Source organism: Equus caballus, chromosome 4, assembly GCF_041296265.1.
Source record: "Equus caballus isolate H_3958 breed thoroughbred chromosome 4, TB-T2T, whole genome shotgun sequence".
In the NCBI taxonomy this organism is placed as follows: Eukaryota; Metazoa; Chordata; class Mammalia; order Perissodactyla; family Equidae; genus Equus; species Equus caballus.
The window spans coordinates 81617615-81644688 of record NC_091687.1 but is presented as its reverse complement, the minus strand read 5'-3'; the positions used below and the strand labels follow the sequence as shown (position 1 = coordinate 81644688).

Below are 27074 nucleotides of genomic sequence, written 5' to 3'. Positions count from 1 at the left end.
TTCCTCTGTTTTTACACAGTGATGACAATGATTTGATGATTTGGCTTCAATTCTTTAACAGTCTCTCATCATCTCTAGGATCCAGTCCAAGTTCCTAATAAAGCAGACAGGCATTTCACCATGTCTTCCTTGCCTTCCTCTCTGGTCACATTTCCCATTACATCCTGAACTTTGTGGTTCAACAATGCCAAAATTTTTATATTTCTTTGACAGACATGGAGATGCACCACCAAATCCATGGCAATGGATACTATCAACCTTACGGATGTTCTATTCTAGTTCTGAGAACCAGGTCTCAGGATAACTCCCATCATGCACTAAAATGATGAAAATGAAAAAAACCTCTGTATTTCTGACCCATATTCTACGGTTTTCTCAGCTGATGGAAGAAAAAACTACTCAGGTACAAATTAGGAACAATAACACAGGGGAGATATTGTAATTTCACTGTAGGGAAAAGTCTTAATGAAAAAAATAAACTAGTCAATTCGGTCGAATAACTCAGTGAATTGGGTAAACTACCCTCTTGATTGATTTTCCTTGTTACCAAAGATTTTATCTGTCTGACAGATGTAGGTAGACTGCCTCTATAATCCTGATGATCATACCAGCTTCTGAAATTTTTCATAATAAAAGGGAAAGTTTGAAAGAATGAGGGCAAGACTGTGTTATCAGATTTCATCCTGAAAAGGACCACAGTGTTTCATTCAAATTCAACCATTTATTAATAATGCATTCATTTTTTTCATGAAAGATTTTTTCTGGCATAGTCTATGTTCAAGGCACCGAGATAAGCACAGTAAAAACAGGCTAGTGTTGGCTGTGAGATCTGATTCAAGTGGAGACTGAACGCAACACTATACTTCAAACAAGCTGGAGTTCAAGGATCTGGAATGTGCTTTCAAGAGGACCATTTCCTAAGCAGAAAGGGAATACAAATACTCACACTACACTTTTATGCTCAGAACCAGTGAACTGAAAAAACAAAATTGACGAATTCTTTTTTCAAAATAATAATCCTAAAAGATGTACTCTAACTTAGGATATATTTTTATAAAGTAGTCCCTGAGAGTTAATTTCCCTGTAGGTTACACTTTCACTGAGAGAAAGTTTTCAATGGGGCTCGCCCATTACAAGAATAAAACTCAGCTCTACGTGAAACAAAACGTGTGATCACTGTCTTAAGCACGATTTTAGCAAGTGTTTATTTTTGGTTTCCTCAGAAACTGCCCGTCCCTCGCTTGAGTGCTGCATCCTAGACCCCTGCTTAGAAGCTGATTTAGTCCTGATGTCATCTTCAACTGAATCATCCATGTTGCTGACTACAAACACCTGGTATTTCCTTGACATCTGTTTCAACCTGGTCCCAACTTGTCTCAGGCCAGCTTACCTTAGATCTACAGAGAACCCAGCGTGAGGTGCGGTGGTAGCAGGCGGCTTAACCTATTTGGCAAGTATACACGGGAAAGCCGTTTGAAGTTTTGGTGGCTTTTAATGGATTTCTTTTAACCGCAGAATTTTATTGCTCTCTCGAGGGATAATCATAACTCATATTAAACACGAGAACAGCCTAGACGCTGAAAGATAATCCCACCTGTTCTGAGGCATCATCAAGTTATGTTTTGAATCTTATATCATGCTCATAAAAGTGAGAAGATTAACTGTGAAGACCTAGGTAAGATTAGTTTTTATCAACATAAAAATACGAACAATGTTGAAAAGCTTATCTACCATGTTCGCATCCTCTGCACCATGCTACCTGGGTCCTAAAAAAAATGAGATCATCCTGCTTCATTTTATAAATGAGAAAATAGGAGACCAAAGAGGTGAAGTGGCTTTTCTGGTGCTACATCTAATCCAGAGCCTGACACACGGGCTCTCAACACATGTTCATCCTAATCTTGTCCTAGTTTTCTCCCTAGTCCTATGCCCACTGCACATTAGGTACCAGTCTCCCAAGAGAACTGAGTAGCATGTATTTTTCTAGGAGTGGGAGATTGGATGGCAATTGCAGGGAGGGAATGGCATAAGTAATATCTGTTGTCTTTTCCTGATTAGCAATACTTTATTTAAAATGCTGTTTTTCTGGGCCTGGCCCAGTGCTGTAGTGGTTGAGTTCACGCACTCCGCTTCAGTAGCCTGGGGTTCAGTGGCTTAGACCTGGGCACAGACCTACACACCACGCATCAAGCTAGGCTGTGGCCAAGTCCCACATACAAAATAGAGGAAGACTGGCACGGATGTTAGCTCAGGGACAATCTTCCTCACGAAAAAAACAAAAACAAAAACAAAGAAGAAGCACATAAAATGCTATCTTTCTTTAATTGGATGTATTTGTTGATTCTATTAAACCACACTATTTGTAACCTCTCAGCTCACCCTGATTTTAATGATAGTGTTAAAACATAACGAATGAATTAAATTGCATTTTAGAAGATACAAATTAGATTTTATTAAATTAGAAGATTTTTATTTACAAAAGTTAGACCTCAGTCCATAAATTTTATTTTTTTCAGTTTTAATGTTTTACCAGAATAGATTTTTTTATTTGTGAAAGCTAAATTTTCTAAGTGTATAGTTTGGCACCAATTATATATATATATTTTGAAAGGTACACTGTGTCAAAAAACAGATCTGCTAGGTAGAACTCTTATTTGTCTATCACATAATTATAGGGTATTAAAATAATTTATGAACTTTGGACAAAGAAGACCCAGCTCTGTGATCCAGCTCAGGCATTTAATATCCCTGGGATCTTGGAAGTCAGTTCTTTCTCCAGAAAAATTAATTTGCAAGACCACTGGAGTAATATAAGTGAAGAAAATTATTTTAAATTTTAAAAACTATATAATGCTTGGGGCTGGCCCCGTGGCCGAGTGGTTAAGCTCGTGCGCTCCGCTGCAAGCAGCCCGGTGTTTCGTCAGTTCGAATCCTGGGTGCGGACATGGCACTACTCATCAAGCCACGCTGAGGCAGCGTCCCACATACCACAACTAGAAGGACCCACAATGAAGAATATACAACTATGTACCGAGGGGCTTTGGGGAGAAAAAGGAAAAAAAATAAATCTTTAAAAAAAAGAAAAAACTATATAATGCTTGAAAAGTATTACTATAAAATATATGTATTTTTTCTTTTTTTTTTTGAGGAAGATCAGCCCTGAGCTAACTACTGCCAATTCTCCTCTTTTTGCTGAGGAAGACTGGCCCTGAGCTAACATCCATGCCCATCTTCCTCTACTTTATACGTGGGACGCCTACCACAGCATGGCTTTTGCCAAGCGGTGCCATGTCTGTACCCTGGATGCAAACCTGTGGACCCCGGGCCATCGAGAAGCGGAAGGTGCAAACTTAACCGCTGCACCACCGGGCCAGCCCCTATGTATTCTTTTCTTGATTATACCTTGGTAAAAAAAATTCATGAATTTTAAGAAAATAAATTGAAAATCAGCTTAAAAACTCTCAATTGTTATAAAGAAAATTCAGCTCAAGTACTATCGATTATATCAACAATCTGGCCGAGAAGGAATCCCTGTGGGGTGGCGAGAGCCATAAAATCAACGCATAAAGCAGATGGATCAAGCTTTTCCACTTGAGCAGTCTCCAGCAGCCTTAGGACGCCTCAAAATGAGTTTGGAAGTCACTGTCCTTAAACAAACATACACACAGACATAACATTTCATGTTCAAAAGTAGAAAATTAAAACTGTTCTTCTTATGCAAAAGTGACAGATATCAACTCATTCAGAAATCTCATAACTTCTGAAAATACGTTAGCAGTCTACAGATACCCAAATATGATAAAACGATGATTTTATTCAAAGCAGGGCTATGCCCAACTGTTGATTAGGCTGCTGAAACACTTTAATTGGAACTTACCATTATTGCAGTGTAATTCTTTGGTTTCATTCATAATTTGTGGAACCGCAGCTAAAAAAAGAAATGTAAGTTTAAAATGGAAGCTATTAATTAAAATAAAAAGAATACATATTCAGTAATTCCAAACAGCATAATTTAATAAAACACATATTTTATTGCTTAATTTTTACTACATTAGAAAGTACTTTTAACTTAAACTGAAAGCCACAGTAAAACAAAAGAAGTTATTTGGTTTGAATCTCAGAAGAATGATTATTTCAAATAGGAAAATATTAAGGGAGAAAAATAAATGGTCTAAATGCCATCCATTGCCTGAAGGTGATCTATCGAGATTCCTTCTAGTTCTACAATCTTATGACTATAATTTGCCAAATTATTAGAATTACAGAAATTCCATCCAATTGGTTCCACTGATATTTACTCTAAATTTCTGAATTCAACCAAACATCTATCTAAAACATTTCTTAATAAATATCAAAGGAACAAAAATCGATGAATGAAAAAAAAAAAACACTCTTAAATCACTCATTTAAAGAGAAAAAAAAGCAGAAGAGAGAAAGACAATCAGAATAGTACTTTATCGTCAGTTCCTCACTGGGCCTACTGATTCATTCTGTTGAATCTGTGGTTCTCAAACTTTAGTATGCCTCAGAATCATCTGAAGGGCTTGGTAAAATACAGAATGCTGGGCCTCATACCCACAGATTCTGATAAAGTAGATCCGAATTTTCCAAGTTTCTCAGGTGATGCTAATGTTGCTGGTCTAGGGGCCACACACTGAGAACCACTGTCCTGGATTCAATCAGGATTTGTAATAGGAAAACTTTGATTATTGTTAAATTGTAGACACATGGTACTTCTTTTCATTTTTTTCTTCTTAAAATTAGAAACATTTTCTTTCCATATGACAAAAAGCTCAGATATTCTTTAGAAGGAAAAAATTAGAAAATAGAGATAAGCCTAAGTAAGAAAACAGAAATCACCATTAATTTTCCTTGAGGTCCATGCTGTTTGTAGCCACTTGCTTCATTTAACAATACATCATAAACATCTTCCATGTCATAAACACCCTTCTACAATAGTAGGATGGCTTTATAGTATTCTATTGGATGACAACAGCTTAATTTTTTTATCCAATCCACCATTATAGCAATAGAGGTAGTTTCTAATTTTTTGCATGTATTAATAATTTATGTAATAAAATTTTGTGTACATTCTTCTTTCCCTAAAATGAATATCTAGAAGTAAAATTTCTGGTATGTACGAATAACTTTTAAAGCTTCTCTTATATGTTGTTAAATGGCCCCTCAAGAAAAGTTGCTCTAATTTGTATCCATCAGCGGCATGAGAATACTTATTTCCCTACACTCTTCCCAATTCTGTTACTTTTAAGGGGAAAAATCTTTCCAAATTTGAGGGAAAACAGAATTTCCTAGTTTTTCATTTTTGATTGCTAATGAAGCTAAACATTTTTTTGTCTGTTTTTTGGACACGCAATATTTATTTTCATGTTGAAATAAGTGGGACTCTATCCTTTTACCTTTTTTATTTTCTGTTGCATCAAATGGCACCTGTGGTTTTTCAACGTTCTCATCCTGTGAGAAAGAATTCCTGCAAATGCAATGCCAAACAGCTCTGGATCAATGAAGTGAACAAAACTCATGGAAATCACATCTAACACACTATCCTTTCCTCTGTGTGGGCACAGTTATTTTGATGAACACAAAGAAACACTTTCTGGATTTTATTCCTCAAAACTGGCAATCTTGCCTCAGTGAGGTGGGTGGAAATCTCATCATCTCTAATCAGCAGAAGCACATTTGAAGAAAACCAGGGCAAGTCACTATTCAGTCCAAAAGTGAGCAATCTCTGATAGCCTGGGTCCAACAGAAGTGATTCAGAACACACATTCCTATTGGAATCACTTGGCTAAAGTTACATGTCTTTCAAGTTTAACTTCAAGGTGAAAGTCTTAAAGCAAGAAGCCTTGGAAACTCAGCCACAGACTGAGAAGAACAAACATATAATCTAAGAAATATAAGTGTACTATGCAGAAAATGACCTGTCTTAGCAAGGCTTCTATCCTTAAACTCTGATCAACAGCAGGCAATAGTAAGGATTAGTTATATCTTGGTGTGTTTGTCTCAATTTTCTGTTGTATAACTAAATGGTTGGCCAGATCACCCTGCTAATCCTCAAATTTGGGACCAGAATAATCTAAATTGCAGACAGAAAAATTGCTGGTCCTGATGATAGATAATATTGGGCAGGATGTTGACTTGACTTTCCTGGGTTGTGTTATGAATCTCCAATTCTACCTCAGCAAAATGGAAATAACAATACTGGCCTTACTTCACAGGGATGCGATGAGAATTAAATCAAATGCTCTGTGTTAAGTTACGTTTTATAAATATTTATTGTCCCAGATATTGTGCTGGGCACTGTGGTAGAGAAGAGATGAATAAGGCATATTCAATTCATTCAAAATATAAACATCAGATAGGAAATTAAGAAGAGTCAAGGAATTAAAAATATTGCTAGTGTTGGAAGGTGTGATAACTTTATTGCAGTATTATTTTTTAAAGTCCTCCTTTTCTTTGATATATACAATGAAGTAATTAGGAGTGAAAAAAAATGATGTTTAGCCTTACTTTAAAATACTTCCTTTTTTTTTTAAAGAAAAAATACTTCCCTCCTCCCAAAGAATGAAAAAACAGATAAAGCAACCATGGGTGAGACACGTTTAGTTGAAGTTTCACTAGGTGTCATGCCAAATTAAAAAAAAAACAGTCTCTGAATTCATATGAAGCTAAACCTCTAAGCGAAACATAAAATACCCAACCCTGAAATGTACATAAACTGAATTTTGGAAACGTTACTCTATTAATGGCATGAGATGCTTTGTATGTTAATGCATCCTGCAGTGATTTCTTGTGCAATTTTGTTAAATTATTCGTTTTGAAAATGTGGAACAGCACGTGGTTAGAGTGAAGCACATTTGCAACTTTATATCTAGTCAAGTGAAAACTAGAAGCTGGGTCACAAACATTGATTTTAAGGTTTTCATTCTGTTCAGCATTACACTAACTCTTCTGGGACCTCTGGATTCTGAACCTCAGGGCACCGACATAATTGTCACCTCTCCTAACTGTTGCTTTTCTGACTTTCTCTCTCTTCATGTTGTTGCTATAATCAGATAATCTTTATTTAAAAGGAAGGATGGAGTCATTAAACCCCAGAGATGGTAGAGGTATGTAAAAATTGGCTTTTTCTGTAGAAAAACCTGGAGGCGACCATGTGAAGGTAACGGCAATGAAGAGTGACTACATTTGACCTGCTCGTCTGCATGATGTACTAGAATAAAGCAGTGGACCATGGACGAGAAGGCCAGGGTCCTAGTCTCACCTCTATTTCTATTAGCTGTGTGGCTTGAGCAAATGACCCATTTTCTCAGCACGTCAGTTTCCTCATCTGGAAAAAGCGTAATATGCATCCTCCTTATAACACAGCATGGATGATAATTAAACACATATATGCTCATAGGTAAATCTGAAGATAATTAGAATTGAGTACTCTTTCTTGAAATGTTCTAAGAGTATTTTACCTAATTGTTTCTTGATAAAGATCTAAAGTTTACTTGTCTCAGGGTTAACTTATATAAATCTTTCAAACTCATCTTGCTTTTCCTATAAAAGAAAGAAAAATATTTCCCCCACTGTAGATCCTAAAGTCATCTTTGAGTGGTGTAGAAACACAAAAAGGTAAGGATACTAATATCCACTACCTCCTCGCACGGCAGCGTACCAGACACCACGCAGTACATGGAGGTTATCTTCTGTAATTCTTCTGAAATAATACATGGTCGGGAGTATGATCTATATTTTATAGATGTGGAAACTGAGTCTCAGAGAGGTCAAAACTTTACCTGCTGTAATTAATCAACTCTGAAGTTGGATTTTTGAATCCAAGTCTGTCTGATTTGAAAAAGTCCTGACCCTTTCTAACTATACTCAACACTGACTACCAGTAAATTCCCTCACTGGGAGGGAATCACTTAGAGTCAGGTTTCAACTCAATATTCTGGGTTTAAGCTAATTCAGTAACTTAATCTTACAACATACATGGAGCTTAAGAAAAACACGTTGGGGAGCAAATTTTCCAAAGCTTGCCTATCTCAAGGGAATTTAGTCAAAGTTAGAAGCAGTACTTAAAAAGCCTCCTTGGGGGCTGGCCTGGTAGTGGTGAAGTGGTTAAGTCTGTGTGCTCTGCTTTGGTGGCCAGGGGTGGCAGGTTAGGATCCTGGGCGCAGACCTACACACAGCTCATCAAGTCATGCTGAGGCAGCAACCCATGTACAAAAAATAGAGGAAGATTGCCACAGATGTTAGCTCAGGGCCAATCTTCCTCACCAAAAAAAAGAAAATTCTCCTTGGTTAATCGAGTCTTTTCTTCCTCTATTGATAATGATGAATGAGAAAGTCTTGGATTATTTGAGTGAGAGCAAACAACAAACAAAGGGGCATTGAGCTATATTATTTAAAACCTAACTTTCAAACAAACAAAACATTCTGTCAGGCCTTCCTAATTCTGAGCATTGAGGGAATAAGTCCAACTTCATAAAGTTGTGGCAATGAAAGTGAGTTCTGACTCTGAGAGTTGTCCTAAGAATTCTTCAAATACGTGATTATTTGCATTTTTGAATTATACAAAAAAATTTCTTTCAAAACAGTTCTCATTATATCCTGTGGCAGAAGGAAATGAAGTACAAGTCAGTAGAATGGGGGCCATCCTGAGGGTGAATGCAAGAGACATCAATGATCATGGCACGGCCATTTAGTCTTTCATCTCCCTGGGAGGTTTAGGTTTACTTCTGTTTTCCTGGCAGTAGAAAAGTCAAATATTCCCTTAATTCCATCATATAAAAACGAAGCAGACAAAACTTGAGGCGCTGCGCCCTTTCACCAACTACGGGAAGTGTTAATATGCTCTCTGGCCCATGCTAACCCTTAGTCCCTCATTACTCCTTCTCATTAGAATAGAAGTGGAAATGGGAGGCCAAGGACCTTTTCTCCAGCCAAACATTTCCCTCTGAGGTCCTACCTTCTTAACAACAAAAAAAGCTCTAATATCGTGGCAGAGACAGAACATATTTATAAATTTGGATGGATTTTCCCCAAATAAAGTCACACCTCAAAAACTAAATAAATACTCAGACCATCTGGGCTCCACTCTGACTGATGGTTCAGAAAACAAATCGGACCCAATTCTTTCTGTCTGATGCTCCTGTAATTCAAGGATATATATCATAGAATGAAACTAGATTGAAGCTTTTAATTTTAAACATTACTTTTTGGTAAAGTCCTGCTGGTTTGAAAAACTGTTGGACATATTTTTGTTAGTGTTTGAAGACCACTAGAATCATTATGGTTTCAATGCTTTAAAGAAGCTTATTTTCCAGAGCATGAATTTTTGGACACACTTCTTTTTGTTGCTTTCTTTAATGTAGGCAAAGCCTTTTGAAATCAATCTTTAGACTAGATTTTTTGGATTGCACAATTCAAATTTGTGGCTGTCTTACCATTCCAGTGGATGTAGCTGTGCTTTTTTATTCAGGAGCTGAAATTGTTCAAATACATTTAAAAGAGACCAGTACTGGGTCAGGATTGAATCAGGTTTTCCCATAGGATTTGCCATATCATAAAATTCACGCATCAAAGATTGAATCCCAGGAGTAGTGGATGGGAAGAGCTGAGAAGGAATATTCAAAACAGATTATCAGAAGAAGTTATGGAAAATAAATAAAAGCGCAGTGTTACTAGAAAAGCCTTTATATTTATTCAGATATTTGAAAAATCAGATATTTATTAAAAATCTAATGGTCAGTACCATAATTTAATTTTCTGTACAGTTGTCAAGGTAAATGCCACTTTTTTAAAGTATGGAACTAATTTTGTTGATGATCATACTTCCAAGTGGGGTGAATGGAAGCGAATTTCTCCTTCCTATAGGTACCAGAAAACAACTGAATAATGGAGTGAGTCAGGCAGCAGAAAGAATGAGGAGAGATTCTCTTGAGTTACAAGTGAATTATGTCAGGGTGGGAAATATTACTCCTACCCAAACAAAAAAACTATGGCTCTCCGCTTTCTACTCTTGAGAGTTAGGAATTTTGGGTTTGCCCTTTCTCTGGCAAAATAATTCTTCAATTCTTCTTCATATTGTGGTGAGAGATGTTCTCTACATTCACAATATCTTCAATTATCAATTCTGAATGGTGAGGCCAGCTCTCTTTGATTATCTTTGTATAGTATTGAACCAAACTGTCACGAATATAATATTTACTATATTTAAATTAATTAAAATGATAATCTACTAATTAAATTATCTTTGGGGCAATAAGTTTACTTTGAACCCTCCAAAATATGGGGCAAAATTCTAAAAATGAGTGTTGAACATTTATTAATTAGTAAATCGGTTACAACTCATACAAGTAGCATACGAATACACAGACTTTTTAAAAGTAAAAAATAACTGTCTAATCCAAACAGATTAATAACAAATTATCAGTGGATTTTTTAAAATGCTATTTTAAAGAGATGTTTTGTATAAACAAATCTTACGTGGAAAAATACAAATCCATTATAGCTTATCTATATAAGTAGCAGAAATAGAAAAAAGCAAGTACTGAGCATGCACATATATGTAATAAATTGTCCTTTGATACTGACTATAGATTAACAGAATCCACAAAAAATACACAGAAAAGAAAACAAATGCCTTTTATTTTTTTAGGCTGAAACCAGTAAAAAGTTGTAATTATTTACATTTTCTTTCTTTGAAGTTTGCTGTAGAATTACAACAAATTAAGACATATAGTTTTCTAAAATGTTGTTATATTCAACAATATTTGATTTTACACAAACAAAAAGGGCATAAAAAAGCAGAAGGAAATTTTGGTTACATTGTCCCAAAGCTAAAAGCAAAACTTCTTTAGAAAAAGTGGACATTTTTCTCCCTTAAGAACTGTGAAATCCTGCCAGCTATCCTAATCGCATATTCTTTTACCTTTAATAAGTCACACAATATTTTCACTCAAAGTAAAGAATATGGATTCTGCTCATCTTAATGCTTAGATCTCTGAAAAGAGGGGAGAAGCTTAAGATTTCTATTTCTTAAAGAAATATTGTCACCTAGTTTGAGTCAAAATTAAGTAGTTTATGGCTGATCTACTATAATCTCAGTAATCAAGAGGGATCAAATATCACTTTTATTTTACCAGTTGGAATTGTCCCAAACTCCCAAGTTCCTTTATGAAAGTCATAATTGAGTTAATCTCCTCTAAAGACAGGCATTGATTTAGTTCCTTTTGATAGTTTTCACCCTATAATAGGGGGGAAAAAAACCAGCTCTTAGGCAGTTCCTGCAAAGTCAAACCATGCTTAGCCCAACTGCCTCCCACTTCATAAACCAACGAAATTTTGAACTCTATAAGTAAACAACCGAGCTAATGAATGCTAAATAACACATAGTAACTTCAACTTGTCACAACAGTGAATATAAGAGAACTTCATATTTGACAAAGAGGACCTGAAGGAAAAGCTCACTAGTGCTTTGGAAGCAAGGCTGGGCAGATGAGTCCAGGAGGGCAGAATGCGTGCGACAGTCTGGGAATGCAAGAATCTCCTTTAGCCTTCAGGGTACTAGAGATCAGAGCAGCACATTTACACATGTGTCTCATATATGAGACATTACCATGTTGGCCATAGATTCTAGTAAACAGACACTCCCTCCTTATCACATTCATTTTTTCTAATGGATCCCTGAGAGCAGAAGGTACACATATTACCTATTCTTTCTGGGTCAAGTGGTTCTAATGGTTTTAATGACAACTCAACTCACTAAAGAAGGAAAACAGGAATTATGGGGGAAAAAATCAATAAAATCATAAGGACACAACAGTCCAGAGGTCTATGTTATATCTGTTACAAACATCTCTCTGTAGGGCATTGATGTTTGTGAAACCTTTCATGTTCTGCTCTTACAAATTTGTCGAATATAGTTTTTAAAACAGAAAGATATATAAAGAATAATACTGTACTTAGTAATCGGTACAGATTTTTTGAGGCATCAAGAAAACTTGTACTAACATGCCATAAAAATTAACCAATGCCACTCTGAAGCACTACATCCTAATCACCAGCACCGAACCAACGACAGTAACCAGATGTGAATATTTGTATTCTAAGTCCAGGCCCTTGACATCAATCTAGAGCTCTCATTGTTACTCTAGCCTGCCTCTAAAAAGTTCTAGGATCCCATTTAAAGTATTCAATAACATGTCAAATGTATTACTCAGAATAGCCACAAACGTTCTTTTGGGATTAGGAACTGCCTTACTTCATTTTCAACCCACAATTTCATCATAAGCAGTCACTCCCATACCTAGTTGACATAAAAACAACATTGGTCCTCAGGTCAGAAAAATATTAAAAGGTTTAATATAGCTGATCCAAAATAATTTCAAATGAATTATCAAGTTGCTTAACTGCACAATAAAGAAAATGGCCCTATGTAAACAAATGACTTGAAAAAATATTTATCAATACAAAACTATGCACTTACCTTAAATACACCTGATTTATAAAGTCTCTGAAATATCTCAGAAAATATGGAAAGTGAAGATTCGTTAGAGAAGAGAAAATTGAAAGTGTCTTTTAAAAGGAATTCTTCTGAATTTTGGTCCTCAAAATCCATATTATCATCATCTTGAAAATTTAAATGCTCGTGCACCTGTGACAGAGTGAAAACACAGCAAATATTTTTCTTTGACCTGTTTTGAATGCAGTGGAATCACTTGTAAGACAGGACACATTTCCTGTTGGATTGTAGATCAGACCTGACATCTAGTGGTCTTTTTGGAGGTCAACAGGTTTATAAAACATAAGTAATGTTCTTTTGAAAGATACAGTTCTTTACAAGAAAATTAACTAATGGATTATAAAGTCACATTAGTTTATCTTGAAACTATTGTTAAAAAATCTGAGTTCATGGAAGATAATATGTAACATTTCTGAACAATAAATTTTAAAGAGCACAGCACAAACTATTAAATGTGTGTAAAATAATGAATAAATGACCATTAAAAGATGTAGATTCCTAGTTTCAAAATTTTCTGGATACCGTTGGGCTATTCAACTAAATGTCTGAGCCACATACAATGTAATCATTCTCCTTGTATAATTGTTTGAAAACCAGTCAATGCAATATGAAGTTGAATTCTGGTTGTACATAATTTTATTTTATTCCTCTTCCCACCCATATCCCAAGATCCAGCTTTTAATAAACTAATTAAATCAATTGTTTTTTCATCTTTTTGACACTAAGGGCTATTTTAGATGAAAAATATGTTGGGGGAGATGATGTGAATGAGTTAATTTGATTTGAGATGAGGTAAAAGAATCAGAGTGTAAAAAGAACACTTCAATTTACACAAACTGATACTAGAAAAAATCATATATTTCAGAAATTCCTATGGCTTTTAAAATTAAAATAGAGGGCAATTTTAAACTAAATATCTCTATGTAAAGAATAAAAGAGTTACCTTTTTTTATAAAGTCATGTAAATAAGTTGTGTAGTCTGCTGTTTTCTATGATCCAAATTTCTGCTTTTCTGCATTGATACATACTTAGTTTTATGCCACGTTTATTTCAGTAACAGTGGTTGAATCATAGAAAAATCTATGCTTGTTCTATAGGGATATATAAATGGGGATTGGAGCTCAAATCATAGATTTTCCACATAGTAGTTAATTCTCTGAGCCACCATAAATATAAGCCCTGTAGTGACTTAGATGCAAGTTGCTATTTATGTATTGATTACTACGAATGAAAACAACACACACACACACACACACACACACACACACACACACAGATCTGTCAGCAAAAGTGGAAACTCACGTGAGGGCTTTGACATACTCACTTGGAGCACTACAGGGTACCTGAAATTGCCGTAACCGATGTCAAAAGTTAAAAGTTGAAAACATAACCGGCATCTGAAATAAAAACACAAGATAACATAAAAATATATTCTATTTGCTACATCTATTCTACTATTTGGTATCATATTATTCATAATTACTATGGTTAAATTTCAAGGTTTGTACTAATTAAAAAGAGCAGTGGATTGGGTAATCTAAAATTCCATATAATTATGTTTGGATTTAGAGTCTGTTTTGTTCCTTATGAAAAAGACAAATATACCTAAAGTATTCATAACACATTAAGCTAAACAATGAAGTTACTCCAGGAAAACATAAATATGGAGGAGACTCTGCTATCCTACAAGCTGGCATTCTTCTTTAAATATAAAGCAAGATAATGCTTGAGTCACCTCCCCTTTTTTTTGACATACTAGATTTAACATTTCTCTAAAAAAAAGGCATTAAATTGTATTTAAGTAAACCATATAGGGAGATAAGAATTACTGAATTTTGCTGATAAACGTGTATAAGTAAAAATACACCTAGTCAATGCAAAGTCTATACGATAGAAACAGCTGAGCTTGAAAGGGAGATGCAATTAAAAAATTAAATAACTGCGCTTCATTTTTTGTTACCACTACTTAGATACTAGCAAGTTGGTAACATACTCTGAAGTTTCAGGATCTATAAATTAGGAAATATGTTTAGATGTTCAGATTTGTATTTTGTTGTTGTTATTGCCATCTAGTCGATTCCAAATCCTTGTGACCAGTCAATTCCGATTCCTAGCAACACTGTGTACAGCAAAGTGGAATGCTGCTTGATCCTTCTGTGCCATCCTCTCACCTTTTGCTGCTGTATCAGACAAGGCTCTCCTGCTATGCGTAGGATTTTCAGGGCCAGTTTTTTCCAAAGTGGGTGGGAAGGTCCTTCTTCCTAGTCTGTCTTAGTCTAGAAGCTCTGCTTCTATGAAACCTATGGGTAACCCTTCTGGTATTTGAAATCCTGGTCGCATGGCTTTCAGCATCATGGCAACACACAGCCACCAGCCTGTGACAACCGGCAGACAGGTGGTGTGGTTCCTTGACTGGAAAAAGAACCTGGGCCGCGGTGGGGAGAGCACCAAATCTTAACCACTAGACCGCCAGGGCTGGCTTCATATTTGTATACTGACGTAAAATTTTCCAAGTAGCACTTACTTGTAATAATTAGGATATATTTTCACTAACAATCAATTTTTAGATGGTAGATTTTTTTCTTCTTTTTCTTTTTTTACATTGAAATTTGTTTTTACCTATTGAAGGCCTTTGGTCCCGGAGTAGATGGTTCACTGAATACCTTAGCTGCTAACAGGAGCTTGCTAATTGCTTCCTTCATCTTCTCAAAAGCCTGAAGAGGTGAGCTGGCTCTCAGGAATGTCTCAAAGAATGTCTGCAGCTGTGAACAAAGCAAAGGATTCATTTGTTGAAACAACAATCTCAATTTGTCTATCATTTCCAAGGAAACCAGTTAGAAGGACTCCTTTTAGGTTATCTTTTTTGTCACACTAAGACAAAACTCCTTAAATAGAAAAGTTGGACAATCTAAGACATACATATTGTATAAATTATATCTGCATGTATATAATATACTAAAAGTATATTATATAATGAATATATATTATAAATAATATATAATATGTACATACATTTAAAATATTTTATAACCCTTTACTTGAATATGGGGTGCCACTACATCTTATAATTTCAATCACTTTAGACATGCTTACTCCATTTTTTTCTCATTTCATGGCATCTAACATGGAAAGTGAAGTGGCACTGTAACAGGGCTTGTGATCAGAACGCTCAAGTTTAATTCGTGACCCTACTAACTAGGTGAACTGGGACTCAGAACTCACTTCTGTGAGTTTCTGTGTACTTCTCTTTAAAGTGGGTTAACGTCTTCCAACAAGAGAGTTGTGAAGATAAGTTAGAAGAAAATGTATTTGAAAGCCACTGTAAAGAATAAAATTCAAATTTAAGCTTTTCATTATTATCAATTTTCTGCATACACTGGAACAAAAATAACTAAATTCAAGTTGCTTCATCATGGTATTTTGCTATGGGAGATCTAAGAGCCAATGAGAGAATCTAAGAGAATCTCAGTATCCTCCTGACATTTTCATTTCAGTTGCACGTGGAGAGGATGGGGCAGTATTACGAAAGGGTAAACAATGCTCAGATTTATGTCTTCTTAGGAACCCTGTAGGTGGTATCACAAATAGCTATTTTTATTTGCTTAAATACTAAAACAATCACAACAACAAAACCACTTCTTGAGGATGCTTAACAACAAAGCTCAAGTCAAAATTTTTAAAAAGTATAAAACAAATCTCATATTGATTCATAGACTCTCTCTCGATAAACATACTCTTTCAAAGATGAAGAACAAAAAATATTTTTTGAAGAAACATGCAGCAGGTACTCTATTAATGTTTTTGGAAGAATAGACCAAATTTATCTAAACTGCATAAGACTGCAAAAAGAAAAACTTTTTGTTGGTATGATAATGAAGGACAGATACTGGCACAAATCACCTGGGGGAAATGGTAAGTGTATCTTTAAAGTACACAAGCAAAATTCCCCCAAGAGAAACAAATACTGACTTCAGAAACTTTTAACAGCTGGAAAACAGAAACCTAATGAGATGTACGCTTTAAGACCCTATGAACACATCATTAGCATTTGGCAATTGGAGATGTTTTTCCATTGCTAAGGACTAAGGAAAATGAATGTAATAACTGTATGATCAAAAGAAAACAAATTAATGCTAACACTAAAAATGTTAACACCCTTGAGTCAAAATAGAGTAACATTATGTTTTCCCAAATAAAAGTAACTCATCATATTTCACTCAGTTCACCATATCATGTACAAAGGATTATTGATGATATTACTGCATTTTCCCACTTTAATGTTCCCTGAAGACCACAGAGGTCAAGGTTAATAATTTAAGAAAGTTGGAAGTGTTTGTGTAGCATATAAGATATGTAAGAGTGATTATCAGAGTATATTCTCCATGGTGAAAAATAATTAGCAAATTAATGCTTTAGGGTTGTATTAATTCTTCTTACTAGGGAAATGATTATTTCTTAATTTCTGACTGTAACAATGAGCAGTGAATATAGGCTGCCAGTATATCAATTCAGTCCCATTCAATTAAATTTTTAGTGAGAATTTTACCATATACAAAGCACTGTGCTGTGGGCTTTTGGGGACAAGGTCCATAGCACACTGGTAACCCTGTAAACTCTAGAATCAAAAAGTCCCAGGCTTTATGCCTGTTACTATTAAATTTAGAGACTTTGTGGGATTAATAACAGCATGTACTTGACAGAGGTACTGCTAGGATTAAAGGAGAGAATGTAGAGAAGGTATGCCACAGCCGGCACACGTCAATACTCAGACATGTTACCTCCTTTTACTAATTAAAGTGAGACAAGTCTATAGCCCTTTCAAGGAGATTTCAGTTAAAGTGGTTGTTGAACCCAGATTCTCATATGCATGATGTGGAAAATCAAAACTTCCCCCGGGAATTCAAACATTTGTGACATAAACCAAGGAAAGACATTTTAAAAATAAATGATAAACTTTTCAGTAAAAATGTTTTAAAGAGAGAGAATAAAGAGGTATGATGGTTGAATGGATCCCTCCAGTGCTGTGCTTCCCAACAGAAGTGAAAGAGCAGAACAGAAGGACCCAAATAACTGGCTTTTCTCTCATTTTCTTAAGAACTCAGGCTGCTAAGGGAAGGACTATCCTTGACCAAGAATCATGAAAGCAGGAGAATCTGAACACAGCTCCATTATGAACAGAAGTGTGACGAGAGGAGAGAGAAATGATGCTCAAAAAGCACCACTCGGGGCTGGCCCCGTGGCCGAGCGGTTAAGTTCGCGCGTTCGGCTGCAGGCGGCCCAGTGTTTCGTTGGTTCGAATCCTGGGCGCGGACATGGCACTGCTCATCAAACCACGCTGAGGCAGCGTCCCACATGCCACAACTAGAAGGACCCGCATCGAAGAATATACAACTATGTACCGGGGGGCTTTGGGGAGAAAAAGGAAAAAATAAAATCTTTAAAAAAAAAAAAAAAAAAAAAAGCACGACTCAAAATGGGGTGACTTCTTTTAATTTTGTATTAGTTCTCTTCCCAATTTTTGTCTCTATATGCATTTTCTTCTATCTCATTGCATGTTTTTCGATTTATTTAAGCCCTTCAATTCAAAGAAAATTCTAGATGGGTGTCCTCTTGTATCTAATTTGTTTAGTACAGTGGCAAGGAAACTACATATACCAGAAACGAAAGTAGAATCATACACATGCTTAATAGGTATTTTTTAAAAATCATCAACTTTCAATAAGTTGCCCAGAGAGGGCACAATACTTCTATCAGTGCTTATAACTAATTCACTTAGGCTAAGTAGAAGACTTCTTTGATTATCTGATTGTATTGTCACTTGTTACACTAATTTTATTTCCTTGCTCAAATTACTTGAGTTCTGTGCATCTCAGTGTGCTCAGATGTAGAAAGAGAGACCTGTGCTCGATGATTTCATCAGACAATGTCAAATCTGAAATTATTTGATATTAATTTCATTTAAAGTCATCAGAACCTGAAAAACACATTTTACCCAGGAGCCTTCTTAACTCAAGCGTAAATACCTGAAGAAGCACCTTCACCTTCCTTGATAATCCACAACAATCAAGCCATGAACTCAAATATCAAGGAACTTCTCTCTCTGTAGATCAAGATTTTTAATCAATGTTTTTGAGTTACATAAATATGAGAATATAAGATCCTAAGGAAATCAGTGCCTTGTCAGTGAGGTAAAAGTGAATAAAAGAACATCTTAAAACTCTTAACATGACATGAAACTATTTTAGGAACTATAAATTTTCCTCCTTCATTGTAAAAATGAAATACAAATTCAGCACAAAATAAATGACATAGAAATGACCTTGTAAGATCATGGTTGTTAAACCAGGCAGTTAAAGCATCACCATTTGTTTGCACTTACGTAAAATTCAAGCAATAACCCAGTAAGGTGTTTATAATTTTTACATCTATCCATTCAAGCGCCTCATTGTAATATACATAGATGCATCAAAATTATCAACTAAAAATGGAAGGACAAGAGTAACGGAGGATGTCCTTGAAAATATTTGTTGGAAAACTTCAGTTATGTCTTTGATATTTTAAAATACTTCTGAGGCACCTTATATCCACCTCATTTCCCCATCCCTCTTCTCAAGCCCCTCCCATGCTAAATTCTTGGCTTCAATTAATTAATTCCCTTTATCCTCCCAATAAATCCTTAAATAATAAATCTTTGGGCAAGTTGCTTTCAATGGCAACACGTGTCACTCTGTGTTAAGCTTGCTGACTTTCTTGTCTGCTCTCACCACTAGACTGGCAGATCTTTTAGTGCAGAAGTTACATCATTTTATCTTTGGGTGGCCAGTACCTAACCAAGACTAGTTATTGAGTAAATATTGTTGAATAAATAAACCTAAGTATAACATTACAGAAACCACAGAGTCTTTGATAAGAGAAACAGTTTATTGGAGCTTCTGGATAACAGAATTTTTCTCCATAGGACAACATGTTTATCTCTTGTTTCCATCTCATGAGAGAGGGAGGGTACACATTTTTCTGGTAACTTGTAATAAAACTTTTGAAAAATAGAAGCTTACAGCTGTTCAAGAGGATTTTTGAGATAAGAAAATTTAATCTAAGAGTTAAAACAAAGAATGAAAGATTAACCAGTATTAGAGTTTTTTAAAAAGTCATGTTCTTGACTAACTGAGAAACTATAGCAGAATACTGATATTTCAATATTTTGAATTTTGAGTAGTGTTTAATAACACTGTACCTTACTAAAGTTTAACAGAATTTCTCTCAATATTATTGTATGCGAGAGAAATTTTCATTTCTCAGAATAAGGAAGAATATTGGTATTTAAAATAATTTTGCACCAAGAAGCATATAATAAGATGCTCAATATCACCAATCATTAGGGAAATGCAAATCAAAACCACAATGAGATATCACCTTTCACCCATTAGGATGGCTACTGTCAAAAAAATCCATAAAATATTAAGTGTCGGGAGGGATGTGAAGAAATCAGAATCCTTAGACACTCTTGGTAAGAATGCTAAACGGTGTAGCCACTACACAGAACATTATGGAGGTTCCTCGAGAAGGTGAAAATAGAATTACCATACGACCCAGTAATTCAACTTCTGGTATCTAGGCAAAAGAATTTAAAATATGATCTATAAAAGATATTTGCACCCCAAGTTCATAGCAGCATTAGCCACAATAGCCAAAAGATGGAAGCAATTCAAGTATCCATCGATGAATGAATGGACGAACAAGATGTGGTCTATACACACATTAGAACAGTATTCAGCCTTAGAAAGGAAGAGCTTTCTGACCTATACTACAACATGGATTAACCCTGAGGATATTATGCTAAGTGAAACAATCCAGTCACAAAAGACACTGTATGATTCCACTTACATGAGGTATCTAGAATTCATAGAAACAGAAAACAGAATGGTGGTGCCAGTGGCTGGGGAGAGGGGGAAATGCAAAGTTACTGTTTAATGGATATATAATTTCAGTTTTGCAAAAAGTTCTTGGAATTGATTGCCCAACAATGTAAATATACTTAATACTACTGTACACTTAAAACCGTAACTTAAAATGGTTAAGATGGTAAATTTTGTTTTGTATATATTATTACAGTTTAAAAAATTTTTAAATAATTTTGCAGTTTTCACAGCCTCACTCCAACAACCATATTTAAACACTTGCTAATTCTATATCACCAAAGTCCAAAAGAGCACGTCATTAATGGTTAGCAATTTTGCAAAAGAAACAAAACAAAAAATAACCCCTCCCTTGCTCCACTTCTCAGCTCCTGCAAATAGCAGAAATAATCTCCATCTCTGCTCCATCTCCTCTCAGTCACTGCTGTATCCATAAGCACTCTTTTATCCTTGAGCTTTTTATTCATTTGTTTAGGATGAGAGATATAACGCAGCAAGCTTGAATGCTGATAGGAATGCTCCAGAAGACAAGAGAAATTGATGGAACAGAAAGTCTAGGGGATGACCACCTCAGTTTATAGTCAATGCTCAAAAAGGAAGTATCACATAACAGCACAGACCCAATTTCATCTCTAGATAGAACTAAGGGCACTCAATTAAATATATGAACTCCAAGATTCTACGTTCTTTGATCACATTAAAAGGGGAATAAGCATGCATTTAAATCCACCTATTTTTAACACAGTAGGAATTTAAGGGTTCAGCATCAGTATTAATATTATTTTAAATGTAAGCATGGAGAAAACTGGTTCACATAAATACATAGATGTGGATGGAAAAGTTTCGTTATAGCAACATGACTTAATTCTTTGAATTCCCTCCAAGGTATATGAAAAAAACCACATAGTGATTTATCATGAAATATTTAATTTTGTTAAAAACTGAAAACAATCTGAGTTGTGAAGGATTTATGTAGTGTTTGACACATAATCACTATGGCATCCTTCCCTATCTCTAACCAGCACCATAATTACATTGGTCTTTTTGTTTTGGGGGGGTAGTTTTTTTGCAGGATTTTTGCACCCTAGAGCAATCATCACCATAATGTTAGGGAAAGATGAGAGCTACCTCTTTCTTTTGAAGATCAGAAAAGTGTCTACGAAAGAGATGGGAAAAGAAGATTGTCTTGAAACTATCCACATGCCTGTGAGCCCGGTGGAGAGTCTTCATGGATCCCCAGAGGCACACGACATCTGCAGGAGGATCACAGCTCTGGATGTGTCTGGCCCAGAGGAATACATCCACCACACATCAGAGGGCTGGGGCAGGAGATGAAGTGCTAGTGAGCATTCTGGATCCTAGGGAGAAGTCTCCTTTGTGTTTTAAAGAGACATGATTTAGGGGGGAAAAAAATCACATACTTAAAAATAGAAGAAGAAAAGGACAGAAGATTTGAGAAAGGGAGAAAAGTGACTAAATTACAAACCTAAGTATTGATGTAATTTTTTATTTAGTGCACATGTGGTATTCAAATATAATTCTATGTTGTATTTAATAACAATCACTAACCTTAGCCAAGCTGACACCATGTACCAGACTGTGCATTACTCAAGCACTGTTTTGTTTATATTTATAGCAATGCTATGAGGCTGATGCTCATTATGCCCATTTTATAGATGAAAAAACTGAGGTTGAGAACGCAAAGAACTTGCTTAAGGTTATGCAGCCAGGAGGAACCAATATGGGCGTTGAAGCCAGTCTGCTTGGCTGCAAAGTCCTTGCATTACTTCTGCCGTTGTGGCTTTGATTATAGTAGATTTAGGAATGTGGATGACCCTGAAATACAGAAGAATGAATCATCTGTGCTTTTACTTCCATGGAAAATGTGTTTGAAACTGTCACAATTCTCAAGCACATACCCTTACACTCACACATCTAAAATAGCAATTCAACAACTTGAGCATTTGTGTAGCCTAATTACCTTTTGGAAACACTAAGAATATTTCTTTGCAAGTTAAATCAATTGCCTGGATCAAGAACAAATTTCATGTTGAGTCAAATGATTTAAGAACACAAATATTCTCATCATTTGTTTTAGCTCATCGAAAATTGACTTGCTTGAGGGTAAACCAAGAAAAAACTGAATTAATTGGCTGAACCTAAATTAGGATAGTTTTTACTCATTCCCTGGAATTAGATCAAAACTCCAATATTTAAATAAGTTTCATGCTTCCAGTGACATGGATAATTCTGTTCATTTGTACTTCTTAACAATTCTAAGCTTTAAATCATACATTAAACTGAGAAATTCAGAAAGCAGAGTCTATGCAATCTAATCAGTTTCATAGTTGAAAATTTTAAATTCTCCCATGTGTCTCTCAGAGAATTGATCAGAAGCAAGGTATAGGAATACAAAAGGCAGTGAACAGCATAAAAATTTAATTATTTGCTTTGAATGGTAGAACTCTGATTGCACTATATTCCACCTTCTCAGAGAACTGGCAGTTTATTGTCCCTTCTGGAAACTCTCAGTGTGATATAAAGGAGCAGAGAGATTTAACAGTAAAGAGCAAAGGCTAAAATTGTAAAGATTTTCATCATTGGATTCTCTATATGTCTACTCATTTTCTTTATATGAATGCCATTGTTCACAACTATTTTCCGTTAAAGTTAAAACACAAGCCTTCTTTAAGCCTCCAATAAAATAACGTCTGATAGCTTGTTTGGAAAACTTTACATTTTGTTAATTGTCTCATATAGAAAATGACATTGAAATCTGGTAATATTTCCAACAGGTAATACTTGTAAAAGGTAGTACAAAACTTTGCAAATAGGGATGCTTTTGGGAGAAAGATACCTATCTCATACATCTATAAATACTTTCAAATGAGTAAGAAAGCAAAAAGGGAAAATATTTTCCATTTATGTTCTGTATATTTAATGCAGGGTATCTATTATTAAGTTTCCTGGTCAATCACAAAAGGAAAAGAAATATATTCATTAAAAATAAAGAGTTCTGGTTGTACAATAAAGACAATGATAGAATAATATACTCTAACTTATGAGGGCTGTAGTGTTAAAGTCTGTTGAATCCATAGTAGATTTACTACAATTTTCTGCTATTTTCTTACATTTCTCTCATATCAGTTACCTTATACCTCTTTCTTACTAGTGTTCAAACAAAATTCATTGTTTTGTTTTTTAAAGGTTGTCACCTGAGCTAACAACTGTTACCAATCGTCTTTTTTTTTCTGCTTTTCCCCAAATCCCCCCAGTACATAGTTGTATATTTTAGCTGTGGGTCCTTGTAGTTGTGGCATGTGGGACGCCACCTCAGCATGGCCTGACGATTGGTGCCATGTTCACACCCAGGATCCCAACCAGTGAAACCCGGGGCCACCGAAGTGGAGCGCGTGACACGTGAACTTAACCACTCGGCCATGGGGCCGGCCCCAAAATTCATTCTTTTATATGAGATATTTCAAATGAGCATTTAATTACTATGCATAATTTGAAAGTTTATGATTTAGTATTCTAATTAAATACAATGCTATATAGCCCATATCAATGTCTTCTCATTGTGGTGCTGACTATCCACTTCTGAGTTCCCTGTTCCCAACTACTTTCTCTTTCATTGCTGCCAGAGTAATCTTTATGAAGCACAGCTCAAATCACATCATTCCTCTACTCATAGAGAATAGAAGTCCCCAATATTTGCAGAAGGAGGTGGTATAATAAACAGCAGAAACCCTTTTATACTTTTTGCTACAAAGAGACAGCTATTTTTATATGAGGATTCAAAAAGCAACACACACAATTCTTAAACATTTTAATTTCATTTGCTTAAATTTTTAAAATGTGACACATCACATTAACAAAATGAATAAAAATCAATAAGTTTCAGCATCCATTTATGATGAAAACTCTGAATAAAATGGGTATAAAAGGAAAGTACCTCAACAGAACAAAGCCCACATATGACAAACCCACAGCTAACATCATACTCAACAGTGAAAAACTGAAAACCATCCCTCTAAGAAGAGGAACAAAACAGGATGCCCACTTCCACTACTCTTATTCAATCTAGTACTGGAAGTCCTAGACAGAGAAATCAGGCAAGAAAAAGAAAGAAAAAAGCAACCAAAGCAGAAAGGAAGAAGGAAAACTGTCACTATTTGCAGATGATGTGATTTTATATATAGAAAACCCCCTAAGAATCCTCCAAAAAACTATTAGAAATAATAAACAAATACAGTAAAGTTGCACGGTACTAAATCAACATACAAAAGTAAGTTGCATTTCAAACACTAACAACAAAATAGCAGAAAGAGAAACCCAGACTACAATCCCATTTACAGTCACAACAAAAAGAATAAAATACCTAGGAATAAATTTAACCAAGGAGGTGGAAGACATGTACACTAAAACCATAAAACAGTGATGAAAGAAATCAAAGAAAACACAAAGAAATGGAAAGATTTTCATGGTTACGGATTGGAAGAATTAACATAGTTAAAATGTCCATATTACCTAAAGCAATCTACAAATTGAATGCAATCTTTATCAAAGTTCAAAGGACATTTTTCACTGGAATAGAACAAAGAATCCTAAAATTTACATGGAAAGACAAAAGACCCCAGATAGCCAAAGCAATCCTGAGAAAAAAGAATAAAGTTGGAGGCATCAAAATCGCTGATTTCAAAGTTTACTACAAAGCTATAAAAATCAAAACAGCATGGTACTGGCAGAAAAACAGACACACAGATCAATGGAACAGAATTGAAAGCCCAGAAATAAACTGACACATCTATAGACAGATAATTTTTGACAAAGGAGCCAAAAACATACAATGGAGAAAGGAAAGTGTCTTCAATGAATGGTGTTGGGAAAACTGGACAGCCAAAGGCAAATGAATGAAAGTAGACCATTATCTCACACCATACACAAAAATTAACTCAAAATGGATTAAAGACTTGAATGTAAGACCTGAAACCATAAAACTCCTGGAAGAAAATATAGGCAGTACATTCTCTGACATAAGTCTTAGCAGTATCTTTTTGAATTTGTCTCCTCAGCCAAGGGAAATAAAAGAAAAAATAAACAAATAGGACTACATCAAACTAAAAAGCTTTTTCATGGCAAAAGAAACAATCAACAAAATGAAAAAAAAAACTACCAATTGGGAGAAGATATTTGAAATCACGTATCCAATAAGGGGTTAATATCCAAAATATATAAAGAACTGATACAACTTAACAACAAAAAAACCAGCAACTCAATTAAAAAATAGGCAGAGGATCTGAATAGGTATTTTTCCAAAGAAGATATACAGATAGCCAACATGCATATGAAAAGATGTTCAACATCACTAATTATTAGGGAAATGCAAATCAAAACTACAATCAGATATCACCTCATACCCATCAGAAAGGCTATTATTAAAAAGACAAGAGATAACAAGTATTGGAGAGGATGTGGAGAAAGGCAACCCTCATACATTGCTGGTGGGAATGTAAAGTGGTGCAGCCACTATGGAAAGCAATATGGAGATTTCTCAAAAAATTAAGAATAGATCTACCATGTAATCCAGCCATTCCACTTCTGGCTATTTATCCAAAGAACACTAATTTGAAAAGATATATGCACCTTTATGTTCACTGCAGTACTATTCACAATAGCCAAGACATGGAAACAAAGTAAGTGTGCATCAATGGATGAATGGATAAAGAAGATGTGATATATACACACAATGGAATACTACTCAGCCATAAAAAAACAATGAAATCATGCCATTTGTGACAACATAGATGAAGCTTGAGGGTATTATGCTAAGCGAAATAAGTCAGATAGAGAAAGCCAAAAACTGTACATCACTCATACGTGGAAGACAACAACAACAAACAAACACATAGATACAGAGAACAGACCAGTGGTTACCAGAGAAGAAGCCAGTAGGCAATGGGTGACAGGGGTAAAGGGGCATATTGTGTATGGTGATGGATGGCAACTAGACTTTTGGTGGTGAACGTGATATAGTCTATATAGAAGCTGAAATATAATGACGTGCACCTGAAATTTATATAACGTTATAAACCAATGTTACCTCAATTAAAAAAACCCATAAATGTACATTCCTTTGTCAATCTTATACAGCCAAAGTCTTTTATTTGCATATGGGTGAACTAATTGGAATTGCCAGGCATCTAACTTACAGAAACCTTACCCATAATGCATTGGTTATAATTGCAACTACAGCAAGAACATAAAAACACTTACAAAGAAATCTCAGGGCAGAATCTTTGCAGACTTTACAATCTCCCCATCCCCAAACTCTGAAAGTTGTTAAGCCACATGTAATTTACCTGCAATGTTTTCAAGCAATTTTCCTAGATTTATTCTTTATAAATCTTCAACTTTGCTTTTATGGAAACAAGTCTGTCTCTTTTTGCACTTATAGTTCACCAGTGCATGACGAGGGATGCATACAAATGCTTGCCTCAGGCATTGAGTTCTTGCATTCAGCAGTCAGCATGCTTTACAGCGGACACACAGAGCATTGCTTAACACCGCAAGTAGTTAAGTGGTAGTTAAGAGAGATTTTACTCACTGGAGATCTGAGGCCT

The 27074-nt window shown here is 35.3% G+C and overlaps 1 protein-coding gene across 7 annotated transcripts in view; it reads right to left on the bottom strand.

The window, feature by feature from the left end:
* CPED1 (cadherin like and PC-esterase domain containing 1) overlaps nucleotides 1-27074 on the bottom strand; it is a 271966-nt gene that overhangs the window by 134786 nt on the left and 110106 nt on the right. For 5 of the 7 annotated variants that reach the window (XM_070264955.1, XM_023639557.2, XM_014739102.3 and 2 more), the window contains exons 8-14: nucleotides 15155-15297; nucleotides 13860-13932; nucleotides 12500-12667; nucleotides 11154-11258; nucleotides 9456-9625; nucleotides 5418-5488; nucleotides 3878-3928 (exon numbers count right to left, since the gene is read on the bottom strand). In XM_070264955.1, coding sequence (XP_070121056.1) covers nucleotides 3878-3928; nucleotides 5418-5488; nucleotides 9456-9625; nucleotides 11154-11258; nucleotides 12500-12667; nucleotides 13860-13932; nucleotides 15155-15297 — 781 coding nt within the window. The remainder of the gene's footprint in view (nucleotides 1-3877; nucleotides 3929-5417; nucleotides 5489-9455; nucleotides 9626-11153; nucleotides 11259-12499; nucleotides 12668-13859; nucleotides 13933-15154; nucleotides 15298-27074) is intronic. The other 2 variants (XM_070264957.1, XM_070264956.1) reach the window with 1 other exon arrangement.